The sequence below is a fragment of the Pundamilia nyererei genome, unplaced genomic scaffold (assembly GCF_000239375.1).
Source record: "Pundamilia nyererei isolate P.nyererei 1_Seehausen unplaced genomic scaffold, PunNye1.0 scaffold00002, whole genome shotgun sequence".
In the NCBI taxonomy this organism is placed as follows: Eukaryota; Metazoa; Chordata; class Actinopteri; order Cichliformes; family Cichlidae; genus Pundamilia; species Pundamilia nyererei.
Genome location: NW_005187403.1, coordinates 7,819,630 through 7,835,192, shown reverse-complemented (window position 1 = coordinate 7,835,192; position 15,563 = coordinate 7,819,630). Strand labels below are relative to the sequence as shown.

Sequence of the window (15,563 nt, the reverse complement as noted above, 5' to 3'; positions counted from 1 at the left end):
GACACCTTTTGATATTATAATATGATATGATAATTTGCTGAATCATTTTAGTTTAATTTTGAGCGCGTGTTGCGCTTGTTTTTAAATGGGCGGAGCTTCCTGCCAAACCTCTTTACGTCTCCGTTGTCTGTGCACAGGCAGACTTTTAGTGTAGCCGTTCAGCAGCCCAACAGGCAGCAGAGCGAGCGGCTCTGATTGTTGATAAAGTTTCACTTTAATCTGCTGAATAACATCTTTACAAGTGCACATTAAGCATTAACACATATTAACCCCGGCACTTTAACAGCACCACACAGTTCACCACACTTCACTTTCAAACTAAATTAACACACTCGCCTCCACTTCTGGCAGTTAAAAGAAATTTGGGAATTTTTTTAATGCATTTTCAAGCTGCTTTTTGGCTTCAAGTACGTTGAGGAACAAGGTTAATATATGTGCCACCTACCAAAAAATCCCATTAGAGAGATGGAAAAGTTGTTAATAATGATTAATGGTTCTGCCAGGAAGATGGTTAACCATCTTCACTTGTGAATTTAACACCTACCTACCCACTGCCTACTTGTACTACACAGCTACTGAAGCTGGATAACCGGGAATGTTTCAGTGTGTTTTCTAAACTAACCAAGCATCCTTTTTCCACTCAGAGGGATTTTTCCTGTCGCGAGGAGCTCCAGCAGTCAGATGTGGAGCGGTGGTTGGGTTTCATCACCTTCTTGTGCGAAGTGTTTGGTACCATGAGGAGCTCCGGCGAGCCGTTCAGGGTGCTGGTGTGTCCCATCTACACTTGTCTACGAGAGGTTTGTATCTGTTTTCTTTTAGGTCACTAGCCAAAATTATCAACCCCTTTCACGCTTTTCGAATAAAAGAAAGTGCCCGGCTGCGTCTCTGTATCGTGCTTGCTCAGTTCAATACATGCACTGAATCAGAGTTTCCTGTTTTTGGCCAGACTCCGTCTAGACTCTTGAAACCACAGCTCTGTTTGGTTAGTGGTGCAAAAACAGCCAGGACGCCATCAGTTCCAGTAAAATTTTGTGACCCCAGGTTCACTTCTCATCAGCTGGTCTTGCTCAGTTAGACACGCTCTCTCGGTCTCCATGGAAACCATTAAGGGAAGCCGCAGCAGACGCACGGCGATACAGAAGTGGTTAATGACAAATGAAATACTGAAAGGGGAAGCAAGCGAGGTGAGGGAGGTGAGGGGAAGTGGGGGAGACTGTGGCTCAGGTTGACTGTCAACTCATGGCACAACAGGTAAAAAAGAAACCAGCAGAGAGGAAGCTTGGTTTTAATACAGGGTCTGAACGAGAGAGGAAAAACAAGGTCAGGTGTAGGAACTAGTCTGAACACTGTCCAAAAATACACATCCACAAAATAGCATCACTGCTTGGTTAGGTACACCTGTTCAACTGCTCCTTAACGCAAGTATTTAAATCAACGAATCACATGGCAACACTAAGTCAAATAACTGAATAAGGCTGTGAGGGTTAGTGTGTATTCCCTTCAATGATCGCAGTAGGCATTAACTCACAGAGGCAGACTCCACTTCTTTTGCTAGCGGCAATTTTTCTAATTCTTCATCCCACATTTAGCGGTGAGTTGAACAAACGTCCACCGCAAACACGCATTTCGGACCACATAGAATAACATGGCATTCACAGAGGGATGATGAACATGAGAATCAAAACAATTGGGATTTATAAGAAATCCATTTTAAAAAGACGGAGAATTAAAAATTGCTGTGTGTGTGACAAAGTTTCATTCAGATAGGCCCACCCAATAAGGAGGCGATGGGGCAGAGACAGTCATACGTACACTACAATCGTTATAGTAAGATTCTTTATGATATTTCCTTTGTTGTTTGTATCTTCTTAATGTGATTTTACATTAACAAATTCTATCATCTGCTGCACCACATGCAGCTGTGAGATGAAGTTCTATTTGTTGTCGGATCAGCAGAAGGAGAGTGAGGTTTGGTTGCATGAGTGAGAGGAGATAGAAGTGAACTCTATACAGAACAAAAGGATTCGTGTAATGACACTTCAAACCTCCCCGCATCTGATTTGAAAACATATCGTCCAGCCCTCAGGGAGACAAGTAATTTTTTGGCATCACTGGAGAACATTTCCTCATATTGAAATTCAAGTGGGGTAATTGGAGACCTCTGCACCCCCTTTTTTTGTTCTGTTTTTCCAGGCATTAGAAAATCTAGCCAGTGAGATCTTAGCCAAGCCCCAGATCAAGTGATGTAGTACAAAAGGAGCAACAGCCCAACAGTTGGAGCTGGTTAAACAGAGGACCTCCTCGCAGGCAAAGAGGCGTCAGCCTCCCAGCATCTATGCTGGATATTTGGTGACATTATTTTTTAACTCCTACACAGTGCGTGCATTTTTCTGGTGAGGGTGGAGGGCTGGATTCTGAAATTCAGCTTTTGTTTCACTTCCATATTTCTAGTGTAGTTTGAACACACCTGGCGTCTCATTAACAAACAAAACAATCGCAAACAGTTTAAGCCATCCACACCCTGTCTGAGGGTATGCCCAGGGCTTTATCTCAGGCTTGTTAAAAGGCTCAACAGCATGACCAAGGGTGTGGACTAACCAGTCAGCAATACACACAAACACGCCTCTATAATCTACATCAGCAGTATGAAGGGAGCCCCGAGAAGACTAGAGGTCAGAAGGCGCCTGTGAACAACTTAAACACTAATAATGAGGATATATGGTGTGTGTGTGTGTGTGTGTGTGTGTGTGTGTGTGTGTGTGTGTGTGTGTGTGTGTGTGTGTGTGTGTGTGTGTGTGTTTTCAAGCCCACATAAACGGTCTAATAATCAGTTTCCTAGAGACAGTCTTCGTGACTTTGATCTGGCCGTTGTTTTGATTGTCCTGTTGTAACATGCGATTGTCAGATTCTTGCTACAAGCTATGTGCAATAGGTGTTTGCATATGCACACGCACACCCGCCTTATACATGCGGTCTAAGTGTTTGCATATGCATACATATGTCCCTGCAGAGGAGACACTTCTCCAGTAAACGTAGCCTGCACAACAGGATCAGGTAACAGCAAAGGTGTGTTAGTGTTTGGGCTTAAATGCCAGCTCCTATAGCCAGAGCAAATTAATGAGTGCTGATCCCATCCATTAATAACTGACAGGCTGCTATAGCTCCAATCAAATGGAAGATTTGCCCCACACAGGACAAACTAAAAGACATAATCCTCAAGTAAAATTAAATTTAAAGCACACCTTAAAACGAATGACTTTTTTCCAATTGACACATCCTGCCATTACAGAGCAATATTTGCATTTGTTTGAGTCCTACTTTTGACTCAAGCTCCAGGACCTGCTGTCCTGTTTTAGCTCAGTTGATCTGTGACTGCTCACCAACTAGCTGCTTTTTTTGCTAGATTAAGTGACCCGTTCTACAGCTGTGCATGCGTTGTAGCACAATTAAAATGACACGTTCATCTATCTTTTTGTCTCTTGGGCTTACTTCTTTTTTAATATGTTGCCATGGTAACAAAGGTTGGCAAAAACCCTTCAGGTCAGAACTTAATAAAAATCATATAAAAGATTTTTGACTTGGACCTTTAGCCTTGAGTTAAAGCAACATGCTTTGTGTACCAGTAATCATACACACTACCAATTATTGAATCACTTGAGTTCAACTCTGTTATTTTCAAATGAAGGGGAAAAACTGTGATGCAGTGTGGCTCATGATTCTACCCCAAAAGATCATCATGTGATCATGTGACCCATAGAAGTTGCCATCAGGATATTGGTTTGCAGTCACTCCTGGTAGACAGCATGTACATACCCTCCGGTGGTGACATCAGGACCTATTTATATGGTATCTTGGCTTCCCTCTTAGAAAGCTACCAGTAGCTGTTTACTAACTTGTTCAGTGGATTTTAACTTTTTCCCCCATTAAGATTTGACAACCTCTGTATTCTTAATGACAAGTTGACACGTCAGTATGTATTAATAAAGACGTGGTTAGACGATCATTAGAATAGTTTCTGCTCACTTCTGATGCACACTCAGTCATTTTGTTCTATGACAGAAACCACTCAGTTCAGAAGACAGCTTTCAGGGTTTTCAAGGGGGGGAAAGTTTAACAGTCTTACATTGTTAAACTCTGTATTATTGTAGTGTTTACCTTACAGTATAAAGTGCCTTGAGGCAACTGTTGTTGGGATTTGGTGCTACATAAATAAAGCTGAATTAAATTAAATTATAACAGATACCAGACAAATATGGGGCTGGTCCTGAAGCGTGAATTCCAGTTTTGTCTACTACGTCAGAATCCTTAGAGTTTGTGTGTTTTTAATAAAGCATGTTTCGCTCTGCTTCATCCCGTGCTGCAGTTATTGAAGATACAACCTTGAAGATACACTAATGCAGCGGCCCCCAACCCCTGGGCATCGGACAGGTGCCGGGCCGCGAGAGTTGAGGCTCAGGTGTGAAATGTATGGTTTTCAGGGTTTTTATCGGTTTTCAGCGTTATTTTGTTATCGTTTTTATCGTTAACTCGGTTTTCCTGGGTCTTTTCACGTGTGTTATGAATAAATCTTCTTTTTTTCGGTACCGGTACTAGTTTTATTTTGTTGTATATATCCGTGACACCTTAAAGGCCGGTCCGTGAAAATATTGTCGGGCATGAACCGGTCCGTGGCGCAAAAAAGGTTGGTCCAAACTCATTTAAGTCACTCACAGAGCCGTGTTTGGATTTATTTCTTCTCTTCAGTGCTGTGAAACAATCAAAGGGAAAAAAAATAAGACGGCTGTATTTTCTAATCCTGATGTCTTTTAAATAAAAATACTGTAAATGGAAGTCGCACAGAATCCCGGGTTTTCCCATGGCAGTAAGATTAGTTTCTTGATGATATAACCAACCAGACATCCGAGTGTTTTCAGCTTCAGCCGGAGAGACTGAGTGTTAAGCTGTCTCTCAAAAACTTTTTTTTTAAAATGCTGATTTTTCAGCTGGAACACACCATGTGTTACGGTGCAGCAGTGACAGGAGAGAGAAGAGAGGAAAAGCTTATTGCAACGGATAGGAAAGCCGATGATAGATGAGTATAGATTAGATCGTTATAAGTGTATTGAACAAAACTTCCTCCCTCGGTTCCCCGGGGAACTCATTATGAGCTAATCCCGCTTGTCACATCGTTCTCCTGCTCTGGAAAAGGACGGGACTTGAGTTTCCACATCAAACAGCCACACTGTCACCACACCCGTCTGAGCATACTGAGGAGCTGACGTCTGAGCAACTGTTGGACCTAAATGATAGGTGGAATACCATTAAGCTTACAGTGTGGAAATAAGAGGCCTGCTCACAGTGAATGTGGAGCATAGCATCAAATGGTGGAGGATTACTTTAAAAAAAAAATGTTTTCACCTCTGAGGAGTCAGACATTCGAATGACTGGTTTTGATCACAGCGTCTTTCCTAAAGCATGCATTTAAACAGGGTTTGGTTTGTCTGCTCAGTTTTAAAATGAAAACACAGTGATCGTGTTATTTAGCTCTGAAATACTGAAGTTGGGTTACTTGAGTGGGTTGGAGTCTCTATGGTGCATTCTATCTAGTACTCACATATTATATCATTGCCGTTTTTATAGTGAACTTATTCATACAAAATTGTTTGTTTTATTAATTGAATAGCTTCAGAGCAACATGAGCCTTTATGGAGAGTCAGTCTGCCATTTTTTTTAAACTTCCAGTTTTAAGATGCACCAATTCCTGTGTGAAATATCGGGATTTGGCAACTTCATGCTGCTCTCTGCCCATCAGCTGGTTGCTAATTCTGTCTGTCTGCAGTCTGGTAGCGTGCAGTGGGTTTGCTTTTCTTTTCTGTTTTTTTTTTTTAAGAGTGAGCCAACACTGCTAAGCTGTGGGACAGTATGTTAGGTAATACAGATTCAGGTGATAAACCATATAAGAGATTGAACATTTTTATATACAGTTGGCATTGAAAAACAAATTGGATTTATGGGTCGTTCTCCTGAACAAGGTGATGTCCTGTTTATTCCCTCCGTGATCTCACTTATTTTTTCCTTTACTCTGTCGCTGGACGGCGCATTGATGCGTGACAGTATTTTCCTCATTTTCAAAACACGCTCCCCCCTTCCTCCATGGTACTTCCTTCCCTCCATCAGTTTAATCAAAGCAGAGCTTTATAAACAGTGTTATGAAGACTAAGGCAGCATTAGAGTTGAGCATTTAGCCAAAGTCGCTTCTGCTGTAAACTGAACCTAGAAGCTCGTATTCTGGCATAATGTTATTCTACCTCTCTCTGCCTGCATTGTTTCAGGGGAGTATTTGTATGCCCATCTGTGCATGCGGGCCGGCATTGGTGTGTGTGTGTGTGTGTGTGTGGTAGTGGGTGGGAGGGGGCTAGCATGTTTACCCAATCCACTGTTTGTTTTTGGCCACGCTGTGTGTTTACGTGTGTGTGCTACTGCGTGTGTATGTACATTGTGCGTAAAGGAAGGCATGATGTGTGATGTTTGCTGGCAGCCTGGAAGCTCAGTGTGTTGTCTTCCGGGATTTAAAATGTTAATGTCAAAAATATTTACAATCAGGATTAGGTCCCTCCCCGTTTCTTTGTGAACTCATGAACACATTTTTCTGTTCTCTTCATCAAGTGGTTTAAATCAGTTTTTGTATGTATACAGTGCATCTTCCATCATTTCTACTGTGCTACTTCTGGACTTGTGTTGTGCTAGTTTGCGCAGCCCTTTGCTTTGTAAGTCTTACAGTGTCTGTTCTTGTCCTTTGCAGCTGCTAGAGTCGACGGATGTTAAGGAAGACGCAGTCCTCTGCTGCTCCATGGAGGTATCGATGCATAATTACTTAAAGTCAAGTCTTCATACTGAAAAGTCAAACTGGCCCCTACAAACACAAGTGCTCGCCTATACAGACACCACAGACTGTATAGAGATTGACAGACCACGTGACTTTCGCGCATTGCATTGTAGGTACGACTGGCAGCAAAATCAAAACACTGCATCAAGCGTTAGCATTTCCAGCACCGGTAATCATTAATTCTGCGGTTTTAATCCCTACTTGCATTTTATTTGCCCCTAAAACAGTTATGTACAAAACGACGGAGAACACGGCAGGTCCGTACAAAGACAGACTTGACGAAAAGGCAAACCAAGAAAAAAAAAGTACGAGAAAAAAATCAAAGGAGTGAAAGGGTTAGACCCATACGAGCATACAGAGTGGAGTAAGGACGTTAGCGTGCTGCCCAACTTTTATCACGCACATATTTATTATTATATGGTCCTAAGTGTGAGTGCATACACTCACAAAATGTTTGGTAACTTCAGATCCCTGCAACAAGCCCAGGTCCAGTTTACTTTGGTGATTTGGACTATTCCATTTCACAGCTGTTGTTAATTTTTTTTCTCTTTATCTCCTGTAAAGGCAAACACAATCTATTTGTCTTTTCAGGTTGTAGTATTACACAACATTTTCAGATCCAGTAGAAATAAAATAAGTGTTTCGTAATTCATTCAATTTATTGTCTTTATTTATAACTGGCATTATTGTTTCATTCTATTATAGGATCTTACAAGAAACAGGCAAAATTGTAAAAATCCACTATGCTTTATTAGCTGTTTCGGTGAAAAACAAATCAGCAATGCAAAAAATAATAATAATAATAATAACCATTGCAAAACAACTTACTTGAAAACAGTTATTCATCACTTGATTGCTTCAATACAACACTTGGGCACATATATGCGGGACTTTTCGCGGCTGTTTTTATATCGCTCTCTCACTTAACCGATCAAATCTCGCTGTGGTAGCAGCTTTAAACTCGGTATGACCCAGGTTGATAGAGGGGGCCCAGTCTGGATCGCCACAGTGAACAAAGCAGCATAGTGCAACGAATTCAATTCAAATCAATATAAGACTTATTTGTAACCCTCATCAACAATTATGTTATGATAAATTACGTAATAACTACAACAGAAGCCATCAGTCGGCTCTTTGTTACTTCGGAAACATGGCTTGAACAATTTCTCTTCCACGACAGAATCCGATAAAAAATGATCTCCTTACCCGTCGGCTTCATGGCTGTCATGCGACCGGCTATTGCAGTTAATAATGCCATTCTTTGTTTCTTTTTATCGTTGTGTGACTGTTTTCTTATGAAAGCCTGCGTGCCCTAGTACCGCTTGCCACTCGTACCTACAATCCTTTGCGGTTTTACCCCGGAAATTACATCACATTTTCGATCTCTATACAAAAGATGGATATAGTCAGTCATTGGTTTCTGGATTTGCATATTGAAGCCTTAATTTGAGCATTTTTGCTGCGTAGTGTTTCTAAAACTGGGAAGCAAAACTATATGCTTATCAGTAGCATTATCAGTCGAAGCATAGCTAAATTGTACTCTGCAGATGGATTTAACATCACGAAAGACTTGAAAGTAGCGACCACAATCATAAATTTATTAGGAAAGAATTTACTCAGGTCATAAATGTGGTATGCAGATGGCCCGTTTTCCCATAGACTTCTATACATTTGAACTTCTTGTTGCAACAAGACTAGTCGCCCCCTGCTGGCCATAAAAGAACACAGTTAAAGTACCTAATTGGCTTTGCAGTGGGTTTTTTAGACCAGAGGCTGTGTGTTTTTTAAACGAAGCTAGCAGGATGTAAACGTAAAAACACAGAAATTTAGCCCCCTGGAACAACTATCTTGCAAACTATATCAGGGGTCTTGTTATCAGGGGTGGGTGGGGTGGGGGCAAGTACAGTCTGCATCACCCATAGAGCCACAGCCTCCACATTTAATGGGAAATCTGCCAGGCAGCAATAAATCCTTTAAACGGCAGAAAGTAATACCTAGAACTAAAAGGACAGAAAGGGCTAAGGCAGGTGAGCTCTGATTGGAAAAGAGTTCCCAGATGCTCGCAAACACAATGTTTGCAGTCTTGATTACATACTGGCAGCCTCGGCATGCACACATCTCCATGGCCAGAGGGTGTGTGAACCTCTGCTTGTCTGACTGTATCCACAATAACAAGGTGCCAGACATTGTGTCTTGTTCTCAGTTAAGGACGCACACACGCACTCTTTTCTCTGACCTCCTACCTCTTTACTCCCCACCCTCCCTTCCTTGTCTCTCCACCAGCTGCAGAGCACAGGCCGACTGCTGGAAGAGCAGCTCCCCGAGATGATGACAGAGCTCTTAGCAGCTGTCAGAGACAAGATGCTTTGTCCCGCCGAATCTCCGCTGACTCGCTCTCTGCTCATGGAGGTCATCGAACTGCATGCGCACCGTTGGAGCCCCCTGGAGGCTCTCACTACCCAGTACTACAACCGTACCATCCAAAAGCTCACCACCACTGCCTAGGTGCCAGCTCCCACAGGAGAAGAGGAGATGTGTCCTCCTCACCCCAACACAACAGATGTTTTCTGGTTATGCATTGTAATAATGTCTGTTGCCTAAAGAAGTAAATGTCGCTATTGAGCTTAACTGTAAATTCCATTATTAAAAAACAAAACGGATAAGAAAAGGTAACCACTACCACAGACAAATCATGTAAGAGCCTCCTAACAGGTAACCCAAAAAGCCAACACTACATGTGCCACATTTGGCACACATTTGAGAAGATGGTAACTGATAGGTAGTCAGTGTGGGTGTGTTCGGCCACATGGAGCCTGAGAGCTTGGCTGGCTGCTGGATAAAGGAGGGAAGAGACAAGAGAGGGGTCACGTAGCAGAGAGGAGGAGAGGGCAGCGGTCTGTCCGTGGGGAATAGAGAGATCTGTGCCCAGAGATGAATAGAGGACGGAGAGCGAAGGGGCGGGTGGGGGCCGGGGTGGTCTGTGTCAGTCTCTTCATTGTGTTCGTTTGCCACACCTCCCCTCCTCCCCTTCCCTCTTCTGTCTCTCCGTTAGCCCCCAGGGTCTGTGTGGCTGATAAAAGAGAGGAGGAGGCAGGGAGCAGACACAGTGCTGTCTGTCTGGGCTGTCTGCCCTGCCAGTCCAGGGACCAGGTCAAAGGGCCTCGCTGTGGAGCCCCCCCACAGCTCCTCCCTGCCTTTGTCTCCCCGACACCCCCCACCCAGCAGGAAGCCCTTTTGAGGAGATGAGACAGCGGGCCTGCTGGGCCAGGCTGGGTTGGGGATAAAGATCAGGCTGGCTAGAGTAGGGTGACAGATGGCTGCTTGAGCCCCTGTGAGACGACACACTCCGAGCACACCCCACTGGCACCCCAACTCCCTGTTCCCCAAGCTCAGGCCCACACAGCCAATAGAAGCAGTAGAAATATTGCAGAGGGTGGGGTGAGGGGGGAGCAGCATTAGGAAATTAAATCAGACACTGCTGTCTGATAATTCCTTTGTTTTTGTCTTGCTACGGAATGTCTCTTCTGCTGTTAAGCCGTGCACGTCTATGCTTTGTTAACCACATCATCATCATCATTATATTTTTTTTTATCATTTATTGTTTTTGGTTATCAATGTTTCATTTTGAAGTCCTGTTTCAATGGTAATATGTATGAGATATTATAGTCATAGGCCTTATTGCACAGGATCGATTTGTTTTGCACCGTTTTGAGGCGATTTGCTTTGAAAACTCAGAAAAAACAGAAGTAGGAAGTTTGAATTGGAATCAGCGTTGCAGAGTAACGGCGAATTCAAGTAGAGAGAGATCTGAGTTGAGCATAGTGAGGGATTTGAGGATGTTTTAATGGACTAGTGGCCTTGTCAATTGCCCTTTTTTTCTCTCCGTTGTTTAGGGCACAGCAGCGAGCGTGCTGAGGACTTTATCGCATCGTTGTGTTGTTGAAGGAAATATATATAAATATAAAACAACTGAAAAAGTGATGTGACAACTAAAAGAAAAAAAATAAGCATGGCACACAATGAAGCAGAAGTACAATGCTTCTGTACAATTTCCTCCTACGCAAGCCATTCTTTGCAGTGGATGTTTTTGCAAGTGTTTAATATCGACTGTAGTTTGGTCTTGATTTTTTTTTCCTTTTGGAGAGAAATGACAACTATTAACCTGTGTATTTGAAGATGACAATGACGACAAGAAAAATCTTAACTGTTTGACCTCATATTAGCTAGTCATGTGTGACCCTTATTCCAGCTAACGTGTGTACTGCAATAGTCATACCAAGCCAATCACGTTTATTTGGGGGGTTTTGTTTTTTTAAATGGGCTCTCTATATATAATCTGCATACGATATAATTACAAGTATTACAAAAAAACCTCTTAAATTTGGGGAATAATGCAGCAGTGATGTTACACATAGGAATACCGTGGTTGTGTGGCTACAAGTTAGCTCATCCTTTTTCATCAGGAAGTAGCTGTTTGGGAGTAATCACACACACACACATATATATGCTTAGTTCCCACTGATTCTCTGTGGGCTGTTTTTATATTATTATTATTTTCTGTGTCTTGCATCAAGAATTAAGATCCTGTGTGGTAGAAACACACCCCAGAAGATTAGTTAGATGAGATGGGTGACAATTTTTTTTTCTTTTTTAAGCTCAGATGTTTTTTGAAGACGCATCCCAATCATCTGTACGTGTGTGTGTCTGCTTAAGAAGTGATCTGTTTTATTGTTTTGTCTTTTGTTGTTGTCTTATTTTGTTTTTAGGTTTGTATTTAAATTATATTTAGCTCATTTATATATATATATATTAAAAAGAAACTTTTTTTCTTCTGGTGGGTTTTTAACACATCTGAAGCAGTGATACCTAGCTTGCTGGCAAGTGTGTAAGTTTGGTATTTCTGGGGTTTCCTTTGTGAAAAAAGAAAAGGCCATCAGTCAGTATCCATTATGCAAAGAGTGGTTCCCTCTCTCAGCAGATTGGGGCAGTTGGGGATTTCCCCCATCATCTGTGGCACCCCCTCCCCCCACCTCCAACCCCTTGTGCCCTTAGACCCCTGCGCTCGGGTCACGTGACTCACTCGACGACTGAATGAGATGCACCCTCATTTGGATTTTCTCGTGAATCTTGACAAAACGAGCGGCCCGGCCGACGCGCGGACGAGCTTTTGGGATTGACGACGGTGGGTCATCTGTGATGAGCTTTTGTTTTTGTTTTTCTAAGCAGCTGAAAAAATAAACTAATAGGAAAGAAAAGATGTGCTGGAACAAACTCTGGTGTGTGTTGGGGTTTTTTTTTTCCTTCTTTCCTGTCTCGTCAATTTCTCAGTGCAGTCACATGGAAGCTGGCGTGGTATCACTAGACAAAAAAAAAGAAAAGTCATTCAGACACGACAAAAGAAACAATGGCGCACACGTGGTTGGCTCCGTCGTCAGCAGACAGACTGCGTAACTAATCGTGGCGCCGCAGTGGGTCATTTTACTAACAATTCATACGTGTGCACGCTGCAGCTCATTTACATCGTCACACATTAAGCCGAACACACTTTAGAAATTAACAGCGCCGTCTGTGTTGGTGTGCACAACTGCCACGCAGCGACCTTCATCAGTGACTCGCCTTTGCTGAGCCCCCCAACATATGCCTGGGGGCTCCACGACTTAGGCGTCCCGATGGGCGCTCTTAATGCAGGGGTTACCTCCCTGCTGAGGACCCCGTCCCTCAAACCTATTGGATGTCCTCCAGCCCTTATCCACAGCGATCAACATAATCCCACGTGATTATTCTGAACACTTAAGCACATGTGAAAGGCTGAAACGTTAGATTTCTTTGTTTTATTTCACGCAGAATCACAACACAAACAGGGCCAGTAAGGAAGTTATAGATGTTCTAATCTGGCAAACAGGGAAGTGAAAACACACCAACAGCAGATGCAAGAGGGGATAGAAATGAAATACTAAAATGAGTGAATGCTCATATCATACAGGGGATGATTAATGAATAACTGACACTGATGGCCGGCACCGGTCACACTTAATTCAGCTTGGTACAGTAAGAACAGGCAGAAACACTGTAACTTTAAAGAATGAAGATTGTGTCTCTTCCTTTGTCTGTCACTGGGCCCAACACTGACTGATGAGTGAAAGAAAGGTCTGTAATCCAGAATTCGAGATGACATCTGCCCATTTTCCTATTGCTCCATAACTATTCCATAACTATTAACTCTGGGCTGGAGGTGGAAAGAAGGCTGGGTAATTACAATTTTGGTTTGCAAAGATTAAAACAACATAATTGGGGACAAAATTCTTACTGCTTTTGGGGGCTGAAGCCTATCCCAGCTGTCATACGGCGAGAGGTGGGGTACACCCTTGACAGGTTGCCAGTCTATCACAGAGCTAACACAGACACTGACACCCACATCCACACCTAGAGTCAGTTTAGTTTCACCAATTAGCCTAACCACATGCATATCTGTGGGAGGAAGCCATATTACCTGGAGAGGACCCACTCAGAAAGGCCCCAGGCTGGAGTCAAACCCAAGCCCTTCCTTTGCGGTGACGGTGCTAATCACCACACCATCCTAGATGCTAGATAAGCTATATGGAGCAAAAAAAAAAACACCCACACTTTTCTACTTCTAAAAATGTGCATATAATTAACATAATTCTGCTTTTGTTATTCACTATTCTGTTTTCCATTGTCTCATTCCGACGTATTTTTGGTTGTCAAAATCAAACTGGTTAACAACGGATCATACGTTTTGGATCAAACCGAACCATTAATCACCTTGTTTGAGAAAATCATTGGCAGGTCCTTTTAGTGTCTAAACAACCATTAGTTAAAGCCCATAAATAGAGCACACGAATAAATATAATCAAGCCTCGGGGCACCGTATGATGACTCGAGCTTTGCCGACTTTGTGCTGGCACTGAAGAATGAATGGATCCGTGTGCGTGTGTGTGCGCAGGGTGACTCACACCAGCATCGTCCATTGTGTGAGCCAGACAAAAAGCTGGCTGCATCTCTGCTGGCCTCGATGACGAACCAAAGCCGAGGAGGGAGGACACTCACTTTAAGATGACGGTTTACGAGCGCAGACGCACTCCCACAAACTTCAACACACAAGTGCCAGCACAGCTCTTTGTGGCTGCGTCTTGTATTTTTATTTATTTATTTATTTTTTAAGTTGTCTGATGGCTCACACACTGTATTTTTTTAGACCCTTGGTGGGGTTTTTGTGTGTGCGTGCCCTCCCGTCTGCACAGCATGCGCGTTTTTGTGTTTGATCGGCGCACAGGCAAAGCCGGAGGAGAGCACTCCAGATTGTTTTCTGTGTAGTCCGAGGGCTGCAGAGGTCAAACATTGTGTAAAACAAAGTAGATTTGAAACGCGCAGAAGCATCCCCAGATGTTTTTTTTTCCTCTACTGTATGCTTTGCTGTGGGAGAAATCAATAACTGTGGGCTACCAAGTGGTTTTAGCTCGCTCTCTTGACCTTTTCCAACTCAGCAGCAGCTACTGCGCAGCAGTTTATTCCACTCTCCCAAAAAAAACTGACTCCATCTCAACTATAATTGGATTCAGACATTTTTAACTGTGTCAACATATTCTGGAGCTAAAGTAGATACCGAGACGTTTAATGATTAATCATATCATCACTTTGTGGCTGCTGCCAAATTAAATCCTACAGTCACATCCACCTACAAATCTCTGCTGTGTGCTCTGTAAAAATACTACTCGTCCTTCACTATACACTCACCAGCCACTTCATTAGCTACACCTTTCTAGTACTTTCTAGGACACCTTTTACCTTCAGATCTGCTTTAATTCTTCTTGGCATAAATTCAACAAGGTGCTGGAAACATTCTTCAGCAATTTTGGTCCATATTGATTTGAAAGCATCACAACAGCTGCTACAAATTTGTCAGCTACACCTCCATGATGCGAACTGTCTGTTTCACCACAATTCGAAACAGAAAATTCTATCTGTTACACTGAGATCTGGTGACTGTGGTGTCCATTTGAGTACAGCAGACTCAAATGGACTCACTGCATTTGGATGCTGGAGACTGGTTGTGGTCTTAAGTTGATGCTCAAGAAAGTACTGATCACCAGCAGCCTGGCCTACTGAGGCAGTATGGAGCCATGCTTTCATGTTGTTTATGTTAAATTCTGATCCCACCATGCGAATGTTGCAACAAAAATCACGATTCATCAGACCAGGCAACCTATTGCCAATCTTCTGTTGTCCAGTAACAGTCCATGGGAACGTTAGCCTCAGTTTCCTGTTGTTAGCTGACAGCAGTAGCGCACGCTGTGGCGTTCTGCTACTGTAGCCCATCTGCTTCCAGGTTCGCTGTGCATTCAGATGCTCTTCTGCACACATTAATTGCAATGAGTGGTTATTTGAGTTACTGTTGCTTTCCTATCAGGTCAAAACACCCTGGCCATTCTTCTCTGATGTGTTTTTCACAGCATTCTCTGTAAATGCTAGAGATCGTTGTGTGGGAAAATACCAGTCTGACCAGCCTGTCCTGCACCATCAACCATGCCACTTCAATCTTTCTTTCTCATTCTGAGGCTCAGTTTGAACTTCAGCAAGTCATCGTTACTATGTCTGCAGGCCTGCAATAAGAAGCTGCCATGTGTGCCACACACACACACACACACACACACACACACACACACACACACACACACAC

General features: G+C 43.0%; 1 protein-coding gene across 5 annotated transcripts in view; it reads left to right on the top strand.

The window, feature by feature from the left end:
• Window positions 1–9,493, top strand: part of ctif (CBP80/20-dependent translation initiation factor) — a 59,887-nt gene extending 50,394 nt beyond the window's left edge. For all 5 annotated transcript variants that reach the window (XM_005720376.1, XM_013910159.1, XM_013910150.1 and 2 more), the window contains 3 exons: window positions 645–797; window positions 6,782–6,835; window positions 9,149–9,493. In XM_005720376.1, the coding sequence (XP_005720433.1) occupies window positions 645–797; window positions 6,782–6,835; window positions 9,149–9,370 (429 nt within the window). In that variant the 3' untranslated portion in view covers window positions 9,371–9,493. The remainder of the gene's footprint in view (window positions 1–644; window positions 798–6,781; window positions 6,836–9,148) is intronic.
• The last annotated feature ends 6,070 nt before the right edge of the window (window positions 9,494–15,563 follow it).